The sequence below is a fragment of the Arctopsyche grandis genome, chromosome 9 (assembly GCF_051622035.1).
Source record: "Arctopsyche grandis isolate Sample6627 chromosome 9, ASM5162203v2, whole genome shotgun sequence".
Taxonomy (NCBI): Eukaryota; Metazoa; Arthropoda; class Insecta; order Trichoptera; family Hydropsychidae; genus Arctopsyche; species Arctopsyche grandis.
In genome coordinates, this window is record NC_135363.1 from 10690365 (window position 1) to 10711497 (window position 21133).

The following is a 21133-nucleotide window of genomic DNA, read 5'->3' on the forward strand; positions in this document are numbered from 1 at the left end:
GAGACGCTCATACAGCGATTTCATCATCAGGTTGCAGGTGTCCTTGCAGGCGATCCTATCCTGGCCTTGATTCTCGGTGACCAAAATGGTGCGGTTCCAATGGAATCTAAACAGACAAACACGATGGGGAAAAAATATGCGGTAGTGCCGAATGTGGTGCTGAATGCGTGCTTGCGGTAAGGGTGTTAAATAAAAATGATCAAAATAATGAAAAAAACAGTGAAATATAAACACAAAGAGCATCCACCCCCTATATAGATATGTAAAATCAAAAACATGCAATATATCTTAGAAAATAATTGTAATTGAAGTTTTCCAAAACTAATGATTAGTATCGAGTGTTAATGCGACCGATATCTTAATTGCGTTATCTCGTCACGATTAATTATTACAATAGAGATACATAGATAACGGTTTTTTTAGATGTCTATAAATAAACTCAATGTTAATTTTTACCATTGTGATGATTTCATGTCATGCAACTGATCAATCAGTCGATATGGTCTAATCAGTGAATCTATATAGATAACCGGTTATGAAAAACATCTTAAAGGTTTGATTATATGGCACGTCTGTACGTAAATATGTACACACATAATAAATATATGTATGATGTCGGCAAAGAACTATTTAATCAACATGTCGCTACGTGTTTTTCAGACAGTTAAGAGACAATTTCCGGTATGGAGCTTTTCCCAAACGATGCTCTCCCATACGTGACTTGGTTTAATTTTCACTTGAGACCCTTTTTATTACACGAGTGTATTCCATGTATCGATGGCTTCGAACTTAAACAAGTATATAAAGCGATATATAGAAATCGTTTCGAATAACCTCAATTTTATTATTTACCAGTGTTATATAAGTTTTGCATTGATTTTTAATTTAATCTAATACAACGATGGTTATTACACTGTTCAACAATGGTGACTTTTTTTTTTGGTTCAGAGACGAGATATAACTTTTCTTATAGATCTATGCCCAGTAAATACGAATCTGGTAATAAAAAAATGTTGATTGGCTCGAGATTTGGAGATATATGTATTTCTTAAATCGCGCGATTTTTCTATATCTTGGTGTTGTTCGGTCGATGTCTGAAAATCTGTCAATTTCCTGTTCAAAATGAATATTGAAATCTATAGTCGGGTATTTTATCTCCTATTTGTAATACTTTTTAGCTTTCAAATCTCTCTAAGTAGTCGTCCAGTTGAAATCAAAAGTCAAAAGTACGTATTTTCATTTAGGATTTTTTCCCACTGTTAATACTGTTTTATATTGAGTAAATTCTTGTGAATTGATAACAAAAATTCTATTGATAACTGGCTTACCCCAATAAAATAAACGAACACTATCCCAATAAACATGTTTCATTAGAAAATACTCAATATTAAATAGTATTAACAGTGGGAAAAAATCCCAAGTGAAAATATGTACTTTTGACTTTTGATTTGAACTGGACGACTACTTAGAGAGATTTGAAAGTTGAAAAGTACTACAAATGAAAGATAAAATACCCGACTATAGATTTCAAATTCATTTTGAACAGGAAATCGACCGAACAACACCAAGATAAAGAAAAATCGAGCGATTTAAGAAACATATAGATATACATATCTCCTAAACTCGAGCCAATCAACATTTTTTATTACCAGACTCGTATTTACGGGGCATAGATCATAAGAAAAGTCATATCTCGTCTCGGAACCATTTTTCGTGTCGAACAGTGTTATCTATACATATGTACATATAAAATTTATCTATTTGATAAAATCTTAATTACAACTTATATAATTTACAATTGATAGGATTCCGATTATTGACACGTTGTTTTGAGGTTATATGTGCGATCGAATATAACACAGTAAATCTAATTAATTATTTTTCTTTGAAGATAGCCTGAATATTTCTATTCAATGGAAAAACTTCCATTTTTAAGGAAAGTACTTAGCAAGTATTATGCCAAGGGCTTCGTTCGTGTTTGTACTGTGGAGTTTGGGGTACAACAAATAAGACGAAGTACTACTTTCAGATCGGAAAACAGCGCCTAGACAAACCGTCGCTAAGTTACTATTCTTGTCATAAACAAAAAGGTATTTTCCTTGCAGATTTACATAAAATGAAAATGTGTGTATATGAGAGAGAAGAAAATATACTCACTCGTCCATAACTTTCAAAACGAAGTCAGATATGTCTTGAAATCCCGCAAGTCCTGTTCTCGTAAGCATGTGATATTCACCAGAGCAGTTTTTCTTTTCCCGTACAAAGTCGAAGGAAAGTCCTCCGGTAGTAAATTGTGGAGTTCCACTATTTCCCAAAAATTTCACAACGCGAGCAATTGACGCTGAAAGGATTAATAAAAAAAATCATAACATATTTTCATGTACATATAAAACTTAAAGCAATTAAATTATGCAAAAAATGTTTGAAATATTCATTGTAAATATTGGTTAAATGTAAAAGATTGTCCTCACATAAGTAAATAAGTCATTTCTAAGGCATATGCTTGTGTTAGTTTCGTATTTGTGACAACTAACCAATTTTCTCAAATGTCGACGATCATTTTTATATTAGAATTTTATAGGTATTTATAGGGCTATTGATGCTGGGTGGTTTCAAAATGTGATGCTTATAATATTGAAGACGTAGAAAATGAAATCACATTTACAAATAATTGAAACCATTATTGGTGGAAAAAAAAAATAAAAGACAAAATTTTTATTCAAATATTAAAATTATAAAAACAAATAATGAGTACTATTAAAAATGAAATTATGCATTCTTTCTACATAAAAAATAAGGTTGCGATAATTTGCGGGAAAGAAATGTAGTAATGGTAATGAAACTACATATCTATTAAATACATATATAATTACATATTTATTAAATACATTTAGCCAGCAGCATATCTCGGACGTTAAGCTTCTGCCTGACACCGAGAGGCGCCGGGTTCGATCCCATGAGCTGACCTCGATTGAAAAGAATTTTTGGAGTATATCTGTACTGCTGCTAGTCAGACCTGGATATTTGTGACTCCAAGTCGATCGTTTCCTATCAGACTTTGCTAATTTTCTCTCATTTCATTGTTGAAACGGTTCCCGATTAAAAATTGGCTAAAAACTTTCCTACCTACTATGTCACCACTATTTGAGTGTGATTAATGTACAATTAAATTTATGTAAAATTCATAGATGTCTCGTTAATTTGCGAGTTTTCAGTGTCTCGTAATTCAGCGACTTGTATAGTAAAAATGCTGTATTGTTTGTAATTGGCCAGGAAGGCGCATTGGGGTTTACCTGTAAGGCCTCCCTGGTATAAAATAAAATAAAATAACCGATACTAAGGTTCAGTTCGATAGGGCTAACGGTGTTCAAAAAATCCCCAAAATACACAGACACATACACACATTTTTTCTAGATCATGAGAGCATGATCACTAAAGGCCGGATAACCAAGGTGCCTAAACGGACCTAGAGGGTGAAAAAAACGGACCTAGAGGGTACTGTGTATTGTTCATTGCATTGTTCGCCGATCGTTTTTTTTTTTACTCTAGCTTTGTAAATATAACTAAGCCGCCCCGATTCCTAGAAAAAGCACTGTGACTATCCGGTGTCTAATGATCACTGATCGATTCTGAGTTCGATTCAGTCAAAATATCAAGTTCGAATTTTCGCATGATCACAAAACTTCATCTATTGTTACTACGTACATAGATAAAGTAAAAATAAAAAATTATTACATGTAAATATGTATGCATGTATGTATGTTACATTTGAAAGTGTCATTATATTTGAAAGTCCAATTTTAAGTTCCAAAAAGTCTTTTTATTAAATAAAGTATTTCTATTTGACTTAATTAAAAAAAAAATGTTATCGTTTCTTTGAATTCGATATGTCCAGAATCTCTGAAATGCAGAATAAACGCATTACAAGCCACCATAATTTTTAATATTATTAAACGCATAAAATTATATTTACTGAAATACTTGGACTGTAACATATACATACATAGTACGAACTTTACTTTAGCTGTCTGAATGGTGGCTGAAAAGCCATACGAATGTTGGAAACTTTGGTAAAATACTTGCATGCATTGAAAAATTGCACTCTCCAGAAATATGTACATACATATTTACATATTATACCTATATAATGGAAAGCTAATACTATTTAATGAAAATAAAAATTTAAATAATTCCAATACACAATATATATATATATATATATATATATATATATATATATATATATATATATATATATATATATATATATATATATATATATAAGAACGCAACACTACCAAGAGATTGAAAAGAAATTCCGTTAAGCTTAATCGTCTTTAGATGAAGATTAAATTAAGGACGAGTGAATCGGTTATACAAGTTCGATAGATTCCGATACTAAATAAGTAAGATACAAATTTCGGAGCTTTCCCATTTCTTTTCAAGGCGTTCTAGCACGCAACGGAATTTTCCCGCATATTAGCGACGGCGTTAATACAAAGTATCTATGTACATATATGGAATGACAATTTTCGTTAATGAAATTACAATTTGGTTCGCCACGTGCGTACATACATACATATGTACATGTAGTATAATATGTGAATGCATAAATCAATCAATCCGACGATAAGTTGAGATAGGTACCGAATAAATATATGTAGGTGCTAGAGATAACCTCGTTATACTGTTGACTTTATTGAACGCTGCCATTTTCGCATGTATGTACATATGTATGTGTACATATATAAAATGTGAAAAATTATGCGAAAGTCCATACGATTGTGTACGAAGGAATATATTCATCTTGTCGAAATCCCATTCGTTTCACATTCTAAGCTTGTACAATATGTCGAGAAAACCGCACTGGGATTTGAACCAGTGTATATAATACGTACATGTGTATGTATATTTATAGTATTCTTTTTGAGTTTGAATTATACATATGAAGAAAATTCGGTTATGTTTTGTATGGAAAATTTTGACGATTTGTACTTAAATAGAGATAATTCTGCTAAATTGAGTCAATTATGAGAAAAGTTACAGTTACAATATAATACATATTTAATGAAAGACAACCCTTTGAAAACGTTGAAAAAATATTGCATAAATAAGCGATAGAATTTTCTTCGGTAAATAAATATTTTATCATTCACAAAATGAACAAAAATTGAAAGAACTCTACGGTGAAAATTTCAACGAAACGAACATGGCGAAAAAGCTTCATTTTAATTCCAATGAAGCTTTAATTCGATTTTTTTTTCTATGCGAGATTATTTCACAAAATTGGCAATTTCAATTTATATATTCCAATACTCGAAAAATCACCCTTTGATGTGTATTGATATGCGGCAAGTTATAACGATCAGAGTATATTTTCCATACACGACGAATCTTATCAAGACGAGCGGAACAGATTGTATTTCGATCGATAAAAATGAGTGACACAAATGAAAAGCGTGCCGAAATGAAAAGTTACGTAATACGCCTTAAATACTGTATATATGTACCTATAATAAAGTAATAAATAATTTTGAATAGTATGAATTAGAAACATACATACATAGGATAATATTAATGAATCAATAGTTTTGAAGATGTGTTTTGAACATAGTTAATAAACGATAAAAAGCGTTTAAAAATAAAAAAAAAAACACATAGTATATACGAACAGTTAATACTGGGTACATGACAGAGATTTCGAATCGTAAAAAGTGAAGTGCCGTTTACGTTGATTGTACTGTATGTACCTCATACGTAAAAATAAAATAAATATCGTCGGGGATCGTGGATCATTAACCCAAAAAAAACCCTACAATATATATCTACTTTGGCGTAAACCATCCATCCCTTGCAGACTTGGCAAACAACCACTCTCTGAACAAACAAAATTTGGGAATATGTGTGTCGGTGGTCGTAGAGACCTATCAGATTTCAGTGGTAGGCCCTGTGCGACCCTTATTTAGTACACAGAAGAACGAGCATGGAGCATGATCGTCGGAAAATTGGACGAAAAATATAGTAATAATAGAACGTAGTTTTTCCCGCCGGGAATAATCCACCTGTGTAATTTTTTGATATACACAACTTTATGAATATTTTTTGTACAATATAAAAGCAGACTCATAAAATTTGGTACAATCTATAGGTACATAGAATAGTAGACAATAATAATAAATTGTTATTTAATAGAAAATGGCTTCAAATTGAAAAATTCTTTCTGAAATATGAATTTTTATACAATTCTACTCGAATAATGTTATGTTCGATTGCACGTGTACGTTACAACAGACACGTTTCATGTTAAAAGATATTCTAAAAACCCGCTTTTTCTTTGTTCCGCGATCGGTATATGTATAGCACCATGAATTTTATATGAATAAAGGATGTGCGAATTTATGTGATAAACGGTGGAAATCGAAAAAAAATCAACCGGAAGTAAAATAATATTACGTATTCTAGCAACATTTCTCTCCGAAGACTCCTTGTAGAATTTTTAGATTTGTATTTTATTTGATTTTATTATTAAAATCAATACATTAAAAATGGAAAAATAATAATAATAACAAATAAATGACCGCTGTAACCTGACGGATTACCCCAATGAGTCATAGTCATACAAAAAAACAACAACAAAAATAAATAACTTATCAATCAAATCATCTCATTCAAACAGACTCGTATTGAATATCATGAAACTGACCAGTTCATCAACACCACAATTAAACAGGTCTAAATGCTCACCTATCACATTAAGGAACAGGACAGCCTCTACAAGAGACGAGTTACCAAAAGCAGACGTTGAAGCAACAATAGGTTGGAAAAGTCGACGAAAGCTCTACCACATTCAGGAGCCCTTCAATACTTCCGTTTAATACTCTAAAGAAGTCTTTGAAAATGGCAACAATGCTTCTCTAAGATAGAGAGTCGAAGCCTAAGATGCTTTGTAAATAAAGTAAAAAGCTGTGGAAAATATAGGTAAATATGGGTAATTCATACGTCCTCGTGTAAAGGTATAGAAGAAACTTTTTTTGAACTCTCCCAATCAAGAGAGAGAATTTCATTTCACTGGGACTTCATATGACAGCTACAGACTATAATATGCTCCAAATAAGAGAACAATAACGTAACCCGATTATATTTGGATCTTGAAAGTAGTGAGCATTGCGCGAAATAAATCCAAGTATTCTAGTAGCATTACAGCACATATTTTTGTCGAGTAAAATATTTGAAATTGCTCCTGAGCAATATGCTAAGATCCACAATTGAGTCAGCTTTCGATAACTATTAGTTTTAAAGGCTATAGGAAAATTCAATTGGGGATAACGATCTTGAATAGGAAATCATCATCATAATCATCTATAGCCATTCACCATCCACTGCTGGATTAAGGCCTCGACAACACGCTTACACTCGTCTCTGTTTTACGCAACTCTCATTCATCTCACCCTACATATTTTCCTGATTTTGTCTACCCATCTTCCCTGTGGTCTTCCTTTTGCCCTTTAGCATTCTCTCGGGTACCATTCTAGTACTTTTTTTCCACCTTTCGTCCATTCTTCTAGCCACATGGCCCGCCCATCGCCATTTCAATCTCTTCATTCTATCCATTATATCCACAAACTCTTGTCATACTTCTCACCCACGTGTTCCGTTTCCTGTCTTTCTTCGTTATATCAAGAATACATCGTTCCATACTTCTTTGAGTGCATTGGACTTTTTATAGCAACATGGAGTTAACATTTTAAAATTAAAATTCATTACATATGTTTGTATATCCATCATCTTATTCATTTGATTTGTAAACTTTATTGAAATAAACAATAGTTTCATTCATTACGATTTTTTATACGACTTCAAACAAAACTTTTCGTATAGCTTTGACGCAATAATGTGAATTTTATCAACCTTACCAACCAACAGTACTATTTAAATCTCGCTTCATTCAAAGATTTAATTAGTACTGTTTTGATATACGAATGGACGTAGTTCTGCAGGAAAATTTCATTGAAAGTCGGAAAAAGGTTGAAAGGTTGAAAATATATTTGAACCTTTGCTTTTGTTCTATTATATTTTAATATTACATTACAAAAATATTTATAATATCGTTTTTACTGCCGTTTAAGTTACTTCTAAGCGAATATTTCAAATTGCGAAATCAAACACAAGGACTTTGGAGATGCAAATAAATTTTCATTAAAATGAAATATAATATATTTGTTTGAAACGAGCACCTTTGATCTTTTCATTATGTATTTTGATCTTAGAGCAATGGATCAATTTTCCTAAAAATTTTACCTTGGAAAATTTGTGAAAATGTTTCTTACGTATCTTTGTCGATTTTCAGACGGATTCAATCAATGCATCTGTGCGAAATTACACTTCTTTGATCGATGCCCAATCTGAAATCTCATTATTTCGCACGAAATCCCAATATATCCCCAAAGATACCGCCGATCTATCGCATCGGACATTTACGAGACTCAAATAGCGATTTATCTTAGCTTGCGTCCAATAACCGAAGAAAGTCTTATGTGAATTTACGTATAAAAAATATCTTTCCCCCGTATTATATCCAGCCTTCCTTTTATATGTCTTAACGTAATTTTCTACGTAGTTCATTGCGAATATGCTTGTTTGCGTAGATTGATTAGGTACGCCTCGAAGACTTACTGCACAAAAAAAAGTGAGTTTATCATCAACAAAATAAACAATTTTTGTTTTTTCGAAGAGGAAAACGTATAGACAAAAACCGGGATTGTCGTTGCTTTGGGGTGAATTAATTGATCCAGGGACCTACATATAATGTATCGTCTTATTCAGGAGCACGTTTCGGTAAAGTTGTAAATAATTCAAGCGGCGTACATAAATTAAGGAAATTAAGTTCGATTATCCCTAGATGTATGTATATAAGTTTCCAGGGAAGTTAAACGGGTATAGATAGTTTAATTTGAGATCCAAAAGACTAACAATCTCCCTGCCTCGAACACATCTAGTATTTTGTAATTGGTTGTGTATCGGATGTTGATCGATTTTCTTAATTAACCCGTGGTATTTACAAATATATTGTATTATATTATATCACATTATACAATATATCCGTGGAGCGTCTTTTCCTAAATATAATATAAAGCATTAAGTAAGATAAATATTTTCCCATAAAATACTCTACTTCGAATTGGGGTAGCATTAGACCGTTATACGCCTTTAAAAAGTTACTATGTTATGATAAATGGTAAATAATTATATTAAATTGGCAGAAAACGAATTTGGCGGTTAGTAAATGTTATATTATATACATACATACATATATACGTGTATCAATTTGTCAATATTTTATATCTAACAAGCAGTATTTGAAGTAAATGATTAGTTTATTTTGAAAGTTGGTTCGTAATTTGGGATATGAAGTTCTATTTTTTTTATGTATTACACTAAGTTGAAAATACGTGGAAGATTTTCAAATTGTATACATATTTGGACATTTCAATTAATCCAATAAAAATATTAATTGACCAAAACTGAATGAATTTGTATATACATATTTGTTACAATGATTTCATACTAGCAGTGAAAGCAAATTTGTTATAGGGAATTCATTTTCCGAATACTTTAAATTTTCTTCTATTAATGTTGTGTCTTCTTTTTCTACCTCCAACTAACAGTATAAATGTTCAATCACATCAAAAGGTAAATTTTATAATGTTAGACTGACTTTTAGTTGATCCAAATGCAGTTTTGTATGGGGACCGTTTAATTTCTGAATAGAATTCCCTATTTTCCATAAATTGGATAGTCCTCAGTCTTTTTTTCCTATTGGTGCTGTTATAATCTAGCATCCAAGATGACAGCTTATTTTAATGTACTGATTTGTATGATAAGCTTTCACCGACTGAGTTATACACCGGAAAATGTATACGTCTACTAGTGAAAGTATAATATCACTGAGGAATACAGATTCACTGTAATATATATGTACACATAGTTACTGGCCGTTTAATTTAAATAGCATTAAACCAGCACGATAGATTAGTGGTTAGCATGCAATGCTTTCAAATCAAGTGGTAACGGGTTAAATCTCTGTACGGTGCTGCTGGTCAGACCTTGGATATAATACTTCAGATCTATCGTTGCCTATCAGAGTTTTAAAATGCTGCGAAAATGCAAATTGTATCCATACATGTCTCTATGATGCTCTGTAAAATTTACTTACTCATATATTTATCTTCCTGGTATATATATATATATTTTTGCACACTCATCTTAATAAATTGCTCCAATTTGTTTTCTATATATGTACATATAGATTAAGAATTAATTATATATTTACATTAATCACGACATCTACATATGGTCAAACATTAGACAAATATATTGTAAGTATTATACAAGGCAAACACAAACATCGATTAATATCCACAGACAATTATGGACAATTTTCAGCATTTATACAAATCAGCGAAAATCAAGATGATGAATAGCTTGAATTTTCGCGAGAGAGAGAAGATGCCAATTTGTTAGAACCGTTTCAATGAAATCAGATAAATTGGCAAACTCTGATGGGAAAAGATCGATCTTGGAGTCAAATATGCAAGGTCTAGCCAACAGCACACACCAGGTATAGAACCCGTGACCAAATAATTAAAAGCGTGCTAACCATCGATCTTCATACCTATATACATACAATATATTAATTAGGGATACTATTATTAATGCTATTGTTTTCAATGATTATTTATTATTGTATTTTTGTCTGTATATTTTTTTTTCTCTCTTTTCTATTATATTTTCGACTAGTGTAGCGCATTAGAGATTTTTGTAAGGCCACAATGGTACAAACTTAAACAAATAAATGAATGTAAAATAAATATTATGAATAACTAAACGAAAATTAAACTATTAATATTTTCAGTGTTTTCAAAAATATGCTAGTTTTATATAACATTAAAAGCGTGTTAAGTAAAATTGCATTTCGCAATGAATAAATTTCATAAATCGACCAAATATTTTGATAGCAAATATTTGATATGCGTCGGCGCGACTTTTAATCAAAATCGAATCGAATTTATTAATATAGGCCGAGCTACCAAAATAAAGACCATATGGCCATGGTAATAACGTAAACCTTTCTATGGTAAATATTTTGGATACCTGTTTACATATGTACATACATATATGCAAAATTTTCATAGCGCATAACGCAATCAAATAAAACATTTAATTTGAATGGCCAATTTGACACTTTGCGTTGATAAAATCCAAGAAATCTTAATCTCGCTATATAAATATACACGTCCAACGAAATTAGATTTTGATTAAAATTATTGTATGAAGAAAAGCCTCATTCATTGTTGTGACATCGAGAATTAATTAAACGCCTCAGTCGACTCCCGCTTCCTTTGCGAATGAATTAAAATAATACGAATACGCGATACTGATACAATCCTCGATTGTTTATATTAAAAATAGAATTAAATTTATACCTAGAGCATATTCACAGACGGGTCCAAAGAAGACGTGCACACAGTCATCAGAGTACGCATCGATGGCCGAAAGAAGTGAATGTGATGCATCACATCTGTCATCGTAAGGTATCCATGTAATGTTTAAATCGTCAGGCAAGAGTTTTCTTCGACGTATTTCAGCTTCGGCCAGTTGGAGAGTTGGCATCACCTGAAAAGTATGAAAACAATTAAAAGTGGAAATTGAAATTACAATGTGATGCAAGATACTCGTGGAAAATGAAAATTTTCTTTTCATATTCAGTATATGTACATGTGTCGAGGTTCGACAGTTGATTTACAAGATTAGACGTTACCCTTCTTCAAAGTAAATCACGTCGAATTTGAATGAAAATGTATATTGAAATGGCTTCGCGTTATAGACGTTTTAGATATATCGGAATATTATAAAGAGAACATTTGTACAATGAAAAAGGACTGGAATAGAAATTCGCACAAATAAATATATTTTCTATATATTACATATCTACATAGTGTTGTATAGTACAACTAATATCCAAGAATATTTTTTTATTGTTACCAATTTAATAAATCGCTTTGCGCAATATAAAAAAGAACCCATCAGAATTTATTTACAATAATCGACAGTATATTGTTGCGGCTATTATTATTAAAAATTCGGATGTGACCAACCTACGACTTTATCTATGTATTTGAGAAATATAAGAAGATCACAAAACAAAATTCGATAATTAAACATACATACACGTTCACACATACCGGCTATGAGAGCATTTTCGATAAAGATTGAGTACAAATGTAGGGAAACTTACACAAGACAAAAGTTATACTTCCGGTTGTTGGATTTTATTCAAATTTTTTTTATTACTTAAAATCACTATAAATATTATACATATTAAATATCAAGAAAATAAAAATAATTTAAAAGGTCAAGATAAAATAATGAAATTTTTTTAAAAAAAAAAATACTACTTCCTGTTTACATATTCTGACCAAAACCTTATCTAATCTTAGTTAGTACATAAAGAATATAAATATAAATTTTCAGCTTGACACACTCGGGGGTGTGGAAAAAATCGTGTGGTCACAACATTTTAGACTTTTCTAAGAAGAAAAAATCCCACTTCCGGTTTGTTAAATTTAATGATTTTTTATTATTTTCTTTTCAGTGATACAAGAATTGTACTTGAATTCTCTCGTGAAAAGCATACAGGTTTAAGGGGTCGAAAAAAATAGTGGAAGTAAAATCGAACAAGGTTTCCGGTTGATGAATGCTCACCAAATATTATATATAGCTTGGTATTAAGCTTAGACTTTTAAATATGAAATTTCTGCTCAATAAACCAAAAGGTTTATGTGAAAAACATAGAAAACCTCAATTCTCTAAAGTAAAGTACTACTTCCGGTTGAGGTAAGAATATTTAAAAAATATTAGGATATAAAATTTATAATTTCTATTACATGTAAAAAAGTCTTCAGTCTGATTTGGTTAGTGGTTTTGTAGATAATTGAATTCAAAAACTTAAAAAAAGGGACACAAATAAGGAGAGGTACCATTACCGGTCCACTTAAAAATTTGAAAAAAATTCGAAAAAAATTTGAAAAAAAGATAAGCGATACTTTCGATAAGAATTTAAGTAAGCGAAGTTTCAGTTCGATAGGAAGAATCATGAAAACATGATCAGCGATCAATTCGTATGATCTCAAAACTTCATCTATTGTTACTAAGTTTATAGACAAAGTAAAAAGTTTTAATTTTTAATAGTATAAAAAGAGAATCACAAAATTATCCACGAGGGAAATCTTTCACAATAGAAAAAACGTCTGATGTATGTAGCTTTAAATGAGATATGACGGCAATATATTACAAACGGTAGTGTATTCTTTAAAATAAGACCGTTATAATATTGGATTACTATTTAAATGGGTATCCTTATATAACTCGATTACACAAGAAAAACTTTAACACATATAGACTTTAACTATTTCGAAATTTTAACTTCGCATCGCTGGTATGCATGTAGTTGTTAAATTGAATTCAAATTGTTACGGCGTGGAACATTTTAGCTTGCCGTAAAAGTTATCTCGGCTGTATGAAATAGTAACAGCAAAAGGTCGGGAAGAGCCACCATTCCTGTCAATTTAAATATGGTAAAATTTTAATATGAGGCGAAAGGGTTGAGTTTCAATATATTAAAAAAAACGGATGATAAATATAGTAGTTTATGACTTTAAGTGCATAGGAAATATTTGATACAGCAATCGAAGCGATTCCCGTCCTTTTGAACTGTGATATATGTATATATGTAAGTTATAAAATATAATTGGAAATGATGTATGTTTGTATTTATATAAAACCGATTGAATCATGAAGCTTATTAAGCAAAGCGTGTTGCTTTCAGTTGTTTATCTCTTATGTACCTATAGTTCGGTTTTGAAATGATACAAATCAAAAACAAGTTGTAATTTTATACCATAATTACATATATTGTATTACATGTGAGTGTTATTTTATTTATAATTATTCAATTTTTACTTCCGATCGTTATATGTACATATATGTTCATATAATATATAAAAATGTTTTTTAATATTACATATTTTTATAATTATAGAAGCAATTTTCGCATGTATGTACAGCGTAATATTAATTTTTTTATCATATTTATATTACGTGTAATATTAATCTCTTTATAAAAAGTATCTGGAAGATATGTATATTAAAACGTATTTCAATGCTAATACTACATTTTCACAAAAAGGTAAAATTCATTTTCGATAAATAATGTTTACTGATGAATTCATCCAATTGTATGAAACCGATAAAAATGGTACTTTTTCTTTGTTGTGGAAAACGATTTTCCTGTTTTTTTTTTCGCTACATTGTTTAAAAGCATCGTATTTTAATTTAACAAAAGCCTTCATGAATTTAACACTCAAAAGTAATTAATTTATAAAAATATGTACTCACAGTAGAACGGGATGCTAAAATGGTAGTATTCGTCGAGATGACGACAGCAGCTCTAATCTCACATTTTCCATTTTCGTCACACAATTTTTCGCAGCTTCTTTCTTTTTTTGCATCTTCTCTGCATGAAGCGTTAACAATATCGAACAAAACACACGACAAAATAAAAATTGTCAAATGATTGAATTTTCCACCACTCTTCGTTGACATTTTCTTTAAGATTTATTTTGAACGGATTCTCACTTCACTGCAAACACTTTTTAAACACGTTATTTTTATTATTATCACAATAGAATTCTTTTTACTTTTTCACTGCATATATTTGTTCAAATCGTGTATGCTAAGCCTGTCCGAGCAAAGAATTTTTGTTAAATATTTTCACTGGCTTTCCGTCGTTCAATTTGACCTAGAAATGAAAATGCACAAATGTTAATTCAAATGTATGTATAGAAAGACATTGTGTTAGATTGATATATCAACCTAAATCTGTGCAATCCAATTTAATTTAACGAGACTAGCATCTCAATTGCTATCAAACACATTGTCAACAAGAGGCTTCAAGTTAGAGAGTTTCCAATGTTCCCAATGAAAACAGTTACAATGTTACACAAACGAAAATCATATTTTATCATTTTGTTTGCGTGCTCATAGTATGGAAATTTCAAATGAAATTACATTTTCCACGTTAATTTACAAGTCCGTGTTTAGGGATGTTTCCATGGGTGTAATGTAACAAAGTGTAAGCTCTCTAGATTGTGCGGGTGAAGTTTGCGGACCATAATACACCGCAGTTAATTAAATTTGAATAATCACTGAACAAAGACACTCAAAAATGGTAACTTTTTTGAAACCAATTAACATAATAGAAAGTATCGATTAGAACAATCTTAAAACTGTTATATTCCCAATATTACGGGAAACAAAAAAAAATAATATCACGTTGTTAATTATTTAAAAATATATAAATAATATTTTTTATATACATATGTATGTACATATGCATCGTAATATAACTTAGTATAATTTGATTTAAATATATTTGTCTTACATATGTTTCTGAAAAAACAAGCATTCGTTTTTTCGCTATGGTACAATGTAATACGAATAAATGATACATTTTATAACATTGTAATGGAAAAGTTTTGTTTATTAGAAAATGTATACGCTATAAAATAGTCCAAAGTTTATAAACAAAAAATATCTGACAGTCTTTATTGTTTACTTTTGAAATTTTAGTACATATATGTATAAACCTACATATCTTATATATAAAATATCTAATAACATTTAACGCAAAAGATTAAGCTGCATATAGGCAGTTATAATTCAAAGTGGCATAAGTCTACTTTTCTTCATTTCGAGAAATATCTCGTAAAATATTAAATATAATGTTGTGTGTTTAAAAATATTTAAAAATACTGGCAGGCTGCAATACGTTTATTATGTATGTTCATAATATTGAGATGATACATTTTATAATCTGTAGTTTTAGGATTTGTAAGTAAGTTTTTGTGCAACGAAGACATTAATTTTTATTAAATAATGAATTGAAGAATTTTATTGACTGATATGTAATTTCGTGAAACAAATACATATATATTTCCTTTAACGTCACGGTTCAGTAATATTGTATTAAAATACAATTTGAAATAACCACTTGTACCGACAACAGGTTATTGTTTGACAAGTTGTATTCGTTAGTCGTTGATATTTGACTATCGACTTCTTGCGTTTCCCGTAAATTTTAATATTTTAGTCAGTATTTTTACTTCGAGTAGAAAAATTAGGTTGAATATAAAATGTTTTATTTTATATTATTTTTTAATTTTATATTTAAAAAAATGCTATAAATACTACAAAAAAATTAAATTCGTGAAGTAGAAAATGATCACTAGATCACTAACTGTTATAATATGTAGATCTGTTATGCATTATGCAATGCATATTATGAACATATCACTAAGTAACAAAATATTACGCTTTTTACATACCGGAGAAGAAACTAATCAATCTTTACTAAATTTAGCTCACTTAATTCGAATACGATAATAAATCTTGTTGGTTTCCTCTCGTTTATGGAACATGAGCGTTTAAAGAATGTGCAATTTTTACAGACTTTTGGCTTTTGCAGTCTTTAACTCGAAATCTAGTATTACTGTATCAAAAGTGATTATTGTAATCAATAGTCAGATGTTTTTTCTATTTATTTTGATGTTTTCTAGCTTTAAAATACGTATAAATAATTATGTAGCAAATTTTAAAAGTCAAAAATATACCTTTTTCTTTTATACATTTCTTCTCGAGCTATTATATATGTACATATACATATGTACATATATTCATTAGGCCATTTTTATATTTCACTATTGTCTATACCCTTCAGATATAAACACAGATTACATAAACACAATCTGCTTTAGATCGTCGACTTTAGAGAGTCTTTAGTTAATATTATGTATAAGATGTATTATGAGCATTTATAAGAATTGTAAATATATTTTTGAGCTCTTTTTCATATTTTTCATATTGAATAATATAATACTATGATTACCAACAAAAATAAAGTAAAATTGTAAAATAGAAAACGATCATTAGATCAGTAGCTATTAAAATAGATATAAGATGCATTGTGAACATAATTTAGTAATAATAAAAAGCATTTAAAAATCAAAATCAAATATTATAGTCGTGTTGTGCCCGTTGGTGTTTCGACAGACGGTTTCCAAATGAAATTAATCATGAATTACAATAAAGTTAAATGACTCACTTGAAAATTGTAAAATATCTTTTTTGAAATCTCCACATTTGTCGACGCAAAAAAAAATTCACATCCATGAAAAAAATAAAAATTTTAATCGCTAAGTAGGAATCATCAGTTCGGGGTTTGAAAATTTTTTTTGGGGAAAAATATATATTTATTTTGTTAATATTTGTATTTAGTTTATTTATTTTTATTATTATGTGATGTTAATATTGGAAGTACATATTTAGATTAAGGTATTGAATACTGAAAATTTTCGAAAGAGACTTTGCATATATGTAAGCTTCGTTCGTTGGTTCATAGACAACACGACGATTAGATTTTTTTCTATTAAAAGGATTCGAAGTCCCCGGGGGCGAAGGCTCTGGGGGCGAAGGCTCCGGGGGGCGATGGCGCCGAAGACGAAGGCATCGGGGGGAGGGTGCCGCAGGATTCCGGTATATACATACATATAATTTCGAAAGAGACAGTATACATATATGTTTGTTTGTCCGTGACAGTTAATTTAATAAAAAAAAAACAAATGAGTATTCAAATAAATTTATATAAAATAAAACTATTCAAATAAATTTAATAAAATGTTTACTATTAGATTAGTCATGTTTAAGCGATTTATATTACAAATACAGAGCGAAGCCCGGTACACCCACTAGTAATAATATACATAATTAAAATAGCTTTATTTAAAAGTAAAAAGTCTAAAAAACCAAATCAAATGCTATTCTCGACAGTTGTAGATGTCAATGGGATTACATAAACTACAAATTAGAGGCCAAAAGATAAGTCATACTCAAAAGAATGTTTCCTCTCTTTGAATTAGTGACTTCTAACTTTTTTATTATGTCTAGAGATAGCAAAAAGATATCAATATTTTTAGATAGAGATCTTCTAAATGCCCCGGCAACAAAGGGTTAACCATTACGCTTCGATTAGCAAACATGTCTATAGTGAATAAATTTAGGAGAAGAGCCAGTCGAAAAAGAAATCGTTGGTGACGTCAGAGCGAAAACCCTTTTTAATAGCGTTTCGACTTTCTATCGAATGTCATCAATGTTTAAAAAATTTGTACCTACATATGTGAAATCAGCAATAAGATTATTTTTAAATTTAGCGATAGCAAAAGTATGTCGATAATAGTTTATCAGACTATATGTACGTTCGATAACAGCTGAGTGACATTTCACGTAACGTCAGAGAGTTGTCATTTTATTTATATGTAATATCTAATTTTGATCATACTACGTAAAAGCCTTTTGGAACCCAAAAAGAGATTATGGAAAACCGTTTTCAATTTTTAAAGGCACGTCTACATTTATTTTCATAATATCATGAAATTGAATTTTCCAAATTTTCCTGTAAAATATACAGAAAAAAATCCATTGCATATTTAACTTTGGGAGTGTAGCGTGATAAGTGCAAATAAAAAATGATACTTTTAATTATTGAAAGAACGGAAAACAAACATTTTGCCTAAACAGACTCACATCCGATTTTTATTATCAATCATTGTTTTAACAATCGGAAGGTTGTTTATTCTATCACGCTGAAGTTATCTAAACAGACTCACATCCGATTTTTATTATCAATCATTGTTTTAACAATCGGAAGGTTGTTTATTCTATCACGCTGAAGTTATCTGATGACAAATTCGTACTTGAATTTTATCAATTGAAAAATAACACAAAAAAAATAGATAAGAAACGCGATGAGTAATTGATTTTACCTATGAGTATTTTACCTTTCATTTCAGCGATGACACATTACACAAAATTTTTATCAAAACGATTTAAACAGTGCAGTCATTTGAAGGCGTGTTATACATATGTATGTATGGTAATTCTGGTGATCCCAAAGGATACATTCCATTCGATCTTAACACCGTCGACTTAATTGTCAATTAAGACGTGTTCCTTTGAAGGCCAAAGGCAAGTTATCCCAATTTTCCGAAACACCAGGTATAGATTTTCAATTTTCCGAATGGCTCAAAATTGTCGCGGTTGAATATATACTTATATATAAATCTCAATCAAAATCCAATTCCTTGGAATGGGTAAGTCGAAATTCTATAGGAAACCTTTTAATGTGTGTTAAAAGCATAAAATGAAAATCAATTTATTTTAAGTCGTACATAGCAATGAATCAATTGAACAAAACCAAAAAGTTGTGTTTTCTTAAAGCTCTGTTGATTATATGTATACAGAATCGGAAAAGTAATTATGTATGTACAATAAATGAAATCGTAAGAATATCTCGTACATATAAATTAATCTTTTAGTGTTTATTTTCTATATACATATAGTATTTGTTTTTATTTAATATTTCAATACGAATTGGAATATTTTACATTTTCATATGCGGAATACCTGTGTTGCGCTTGATCGGCTATCAAAATTTTAATTAAAACCGAACTAGAACACAAAAAAGTTAATCAACCAAAACCTTATCAATCAAAAACAAATTCAATATAAAAGTTATGAATTTGCGTTGTATCGACGAGCGCCTTTTCGCCTTATCGAAAAAAAAACATAATTCAATATCGTTTAAGCGTTCCTTTTATTTACCATCAAATCTTACCTTTCTGTATTCATCTGTAAGTACGTTTCTTCATTTATCTGCGAAAAAGATTTAAGCATTCAGCTGAATTTCTCACGTTCGCGGAACAAAACGTGTACTGACGATATATTTAGATCAATGAAACATGAACGTTAAAACTACGGGAGTTCATTATGTAGATGGAATATTATGGTCGTTGGTGTAGACTTAATTTTAATGTGATTATGCTACTGAAGGGCGTGTTCGATAAATAATGTACATATATACCTACATACTTTTGGTGGATGTGTGAAAGTATAGGTAATATGATGTTGTTTACGTTATAATAAAATAGGTGCATTTACAAAGTCTTTTTATGCGCGCTCATTTGGATGTGTTGAAAATTATAAAATTACAATCGGAACACTACTGTTTAGTTTATATACTTACTGTAAATATCACTGATTAAATTTTCACTATTTTAATTTCGTGAAAATATTATCCGTAAGAGTAAAACGTATTCGTAAACCGACTATCGATGCGTCGCGACTCTACGACGTTCACGTTGCTACTGACAGCTTCCGGCGATAACGCTATACCACTCCAACGCCACTGTATGTATGTATATATACATGTATGTATACATACATACATACATACATACATTTATCTATATAACAAATTCAGGTAAATTTTCAAGTCCCTTATAGTCATAACATCGATATTTTGGCGGAATGTTGGTTAATTACCTGAACGTTCGAATTTTTTTTTAATTTATCGTGGACGTAAATCACGTATAGGTTATAAATAAGTTATGACCTTATTTAATTTATTTTAAAGTCATAGTGTAGGTCACTGTTTACCAGAAGAGAGGTTGTGGGATGAAATCTTGGCCGGAATCGGGAAATTATTCGATTTACATACCTTGCTGGCAAGATTTGGATGCTTAATAAGAGGGTTGGACACCAGCGCCTTGTCCATACAAACGTATTACACTTCTCCCTTCCTGAATTATGGCACTAGAGAACTTATTTTTTAATATGCTATGGATATCTACCATTGGCATGCATCTGTGATTTTATTTTTTTGATTAGTTATTTTTCATAGGAGCTAGGAGCCGCCAAACATTTATAAAATCGCCTCTTTTTTAAACCCACGAAAAGAGCCCAGCGTGCTTATTTAACGGTCGATTTACAAAAAATACGCACACAGTTGCATAGAAAATATCTTTCTCATACCGATGATGAATTTTTTTTAAAAATCGGTCCAGTTTCGGAGGAGTAAATTGGAGAATACGAAACCTCGATTTTGTAGATTTAAAATACGTATTATCTGGTCGAACTGTCGCATTCACTCAATATATACATACTAGTGAATAGCCCGATGAAA

The 21133-nt window shown here is 30.4% G+C and overlaps 1 protein-coding gene across 1 annotated transcript; it reads right to left on the bottom strand.

Annotated features, from left to right (window-relative positions):
• Nucleotides 1-524: 524 nt before the first annotated feature.
• LOC143917189 (uncharacterized) lies at nt 525-20317 on the bottom strand. Its single transcript, XM_077438651.1, has 5 exons — nt 20195-20317; nt 14455-14857; nt 11484-11673; nt 1638-2341; nt 525-645 (listed from the first exon to the last, which is right to left on the bottom strand). The coding sequence occupies exons 2-4, from the start codon at nt 14659-14661 to the stop codon at nt 2154-2156; spliced, it is 585 nt and encodes a 194-aa protein (XP_077294777.1). The 5' UTR covers nt 14662-14857; nt 20195-20317; the 3' UTR covers nt 525-645; nt 1638-2153.
• Nucleotides 20318-21133: the final 816 nt, after the last annotated feature.

What these genes read in the sequence shown, in the direction of transcription:
- LOC143917189 (XM_077438651.1), bottom strand. Translation starts at nt 14,661, where the DNA reads ATGTCAACGAAGAGTGGTGGAAAATTCAATCATTTGACAATTTTTATT. An exon ending in TTTTAGCATCCCGTTCTACT is followed by an intron (nt 11,674 to 14,454) that starts GTGAGTACATAT and finishes CATACTTTTCAG; the next exon opens with GTGATGCCAACTCTCCAACT. An exon ending in CGTCTGTGAATATGCTCTAG is followed by an intron (nt 2,342 to 11,483) that starts GTATAAATTTAA and finishes TAATCCTTTCAG; the next exon opens with CGTCAATTGCTCGCGTTGTG.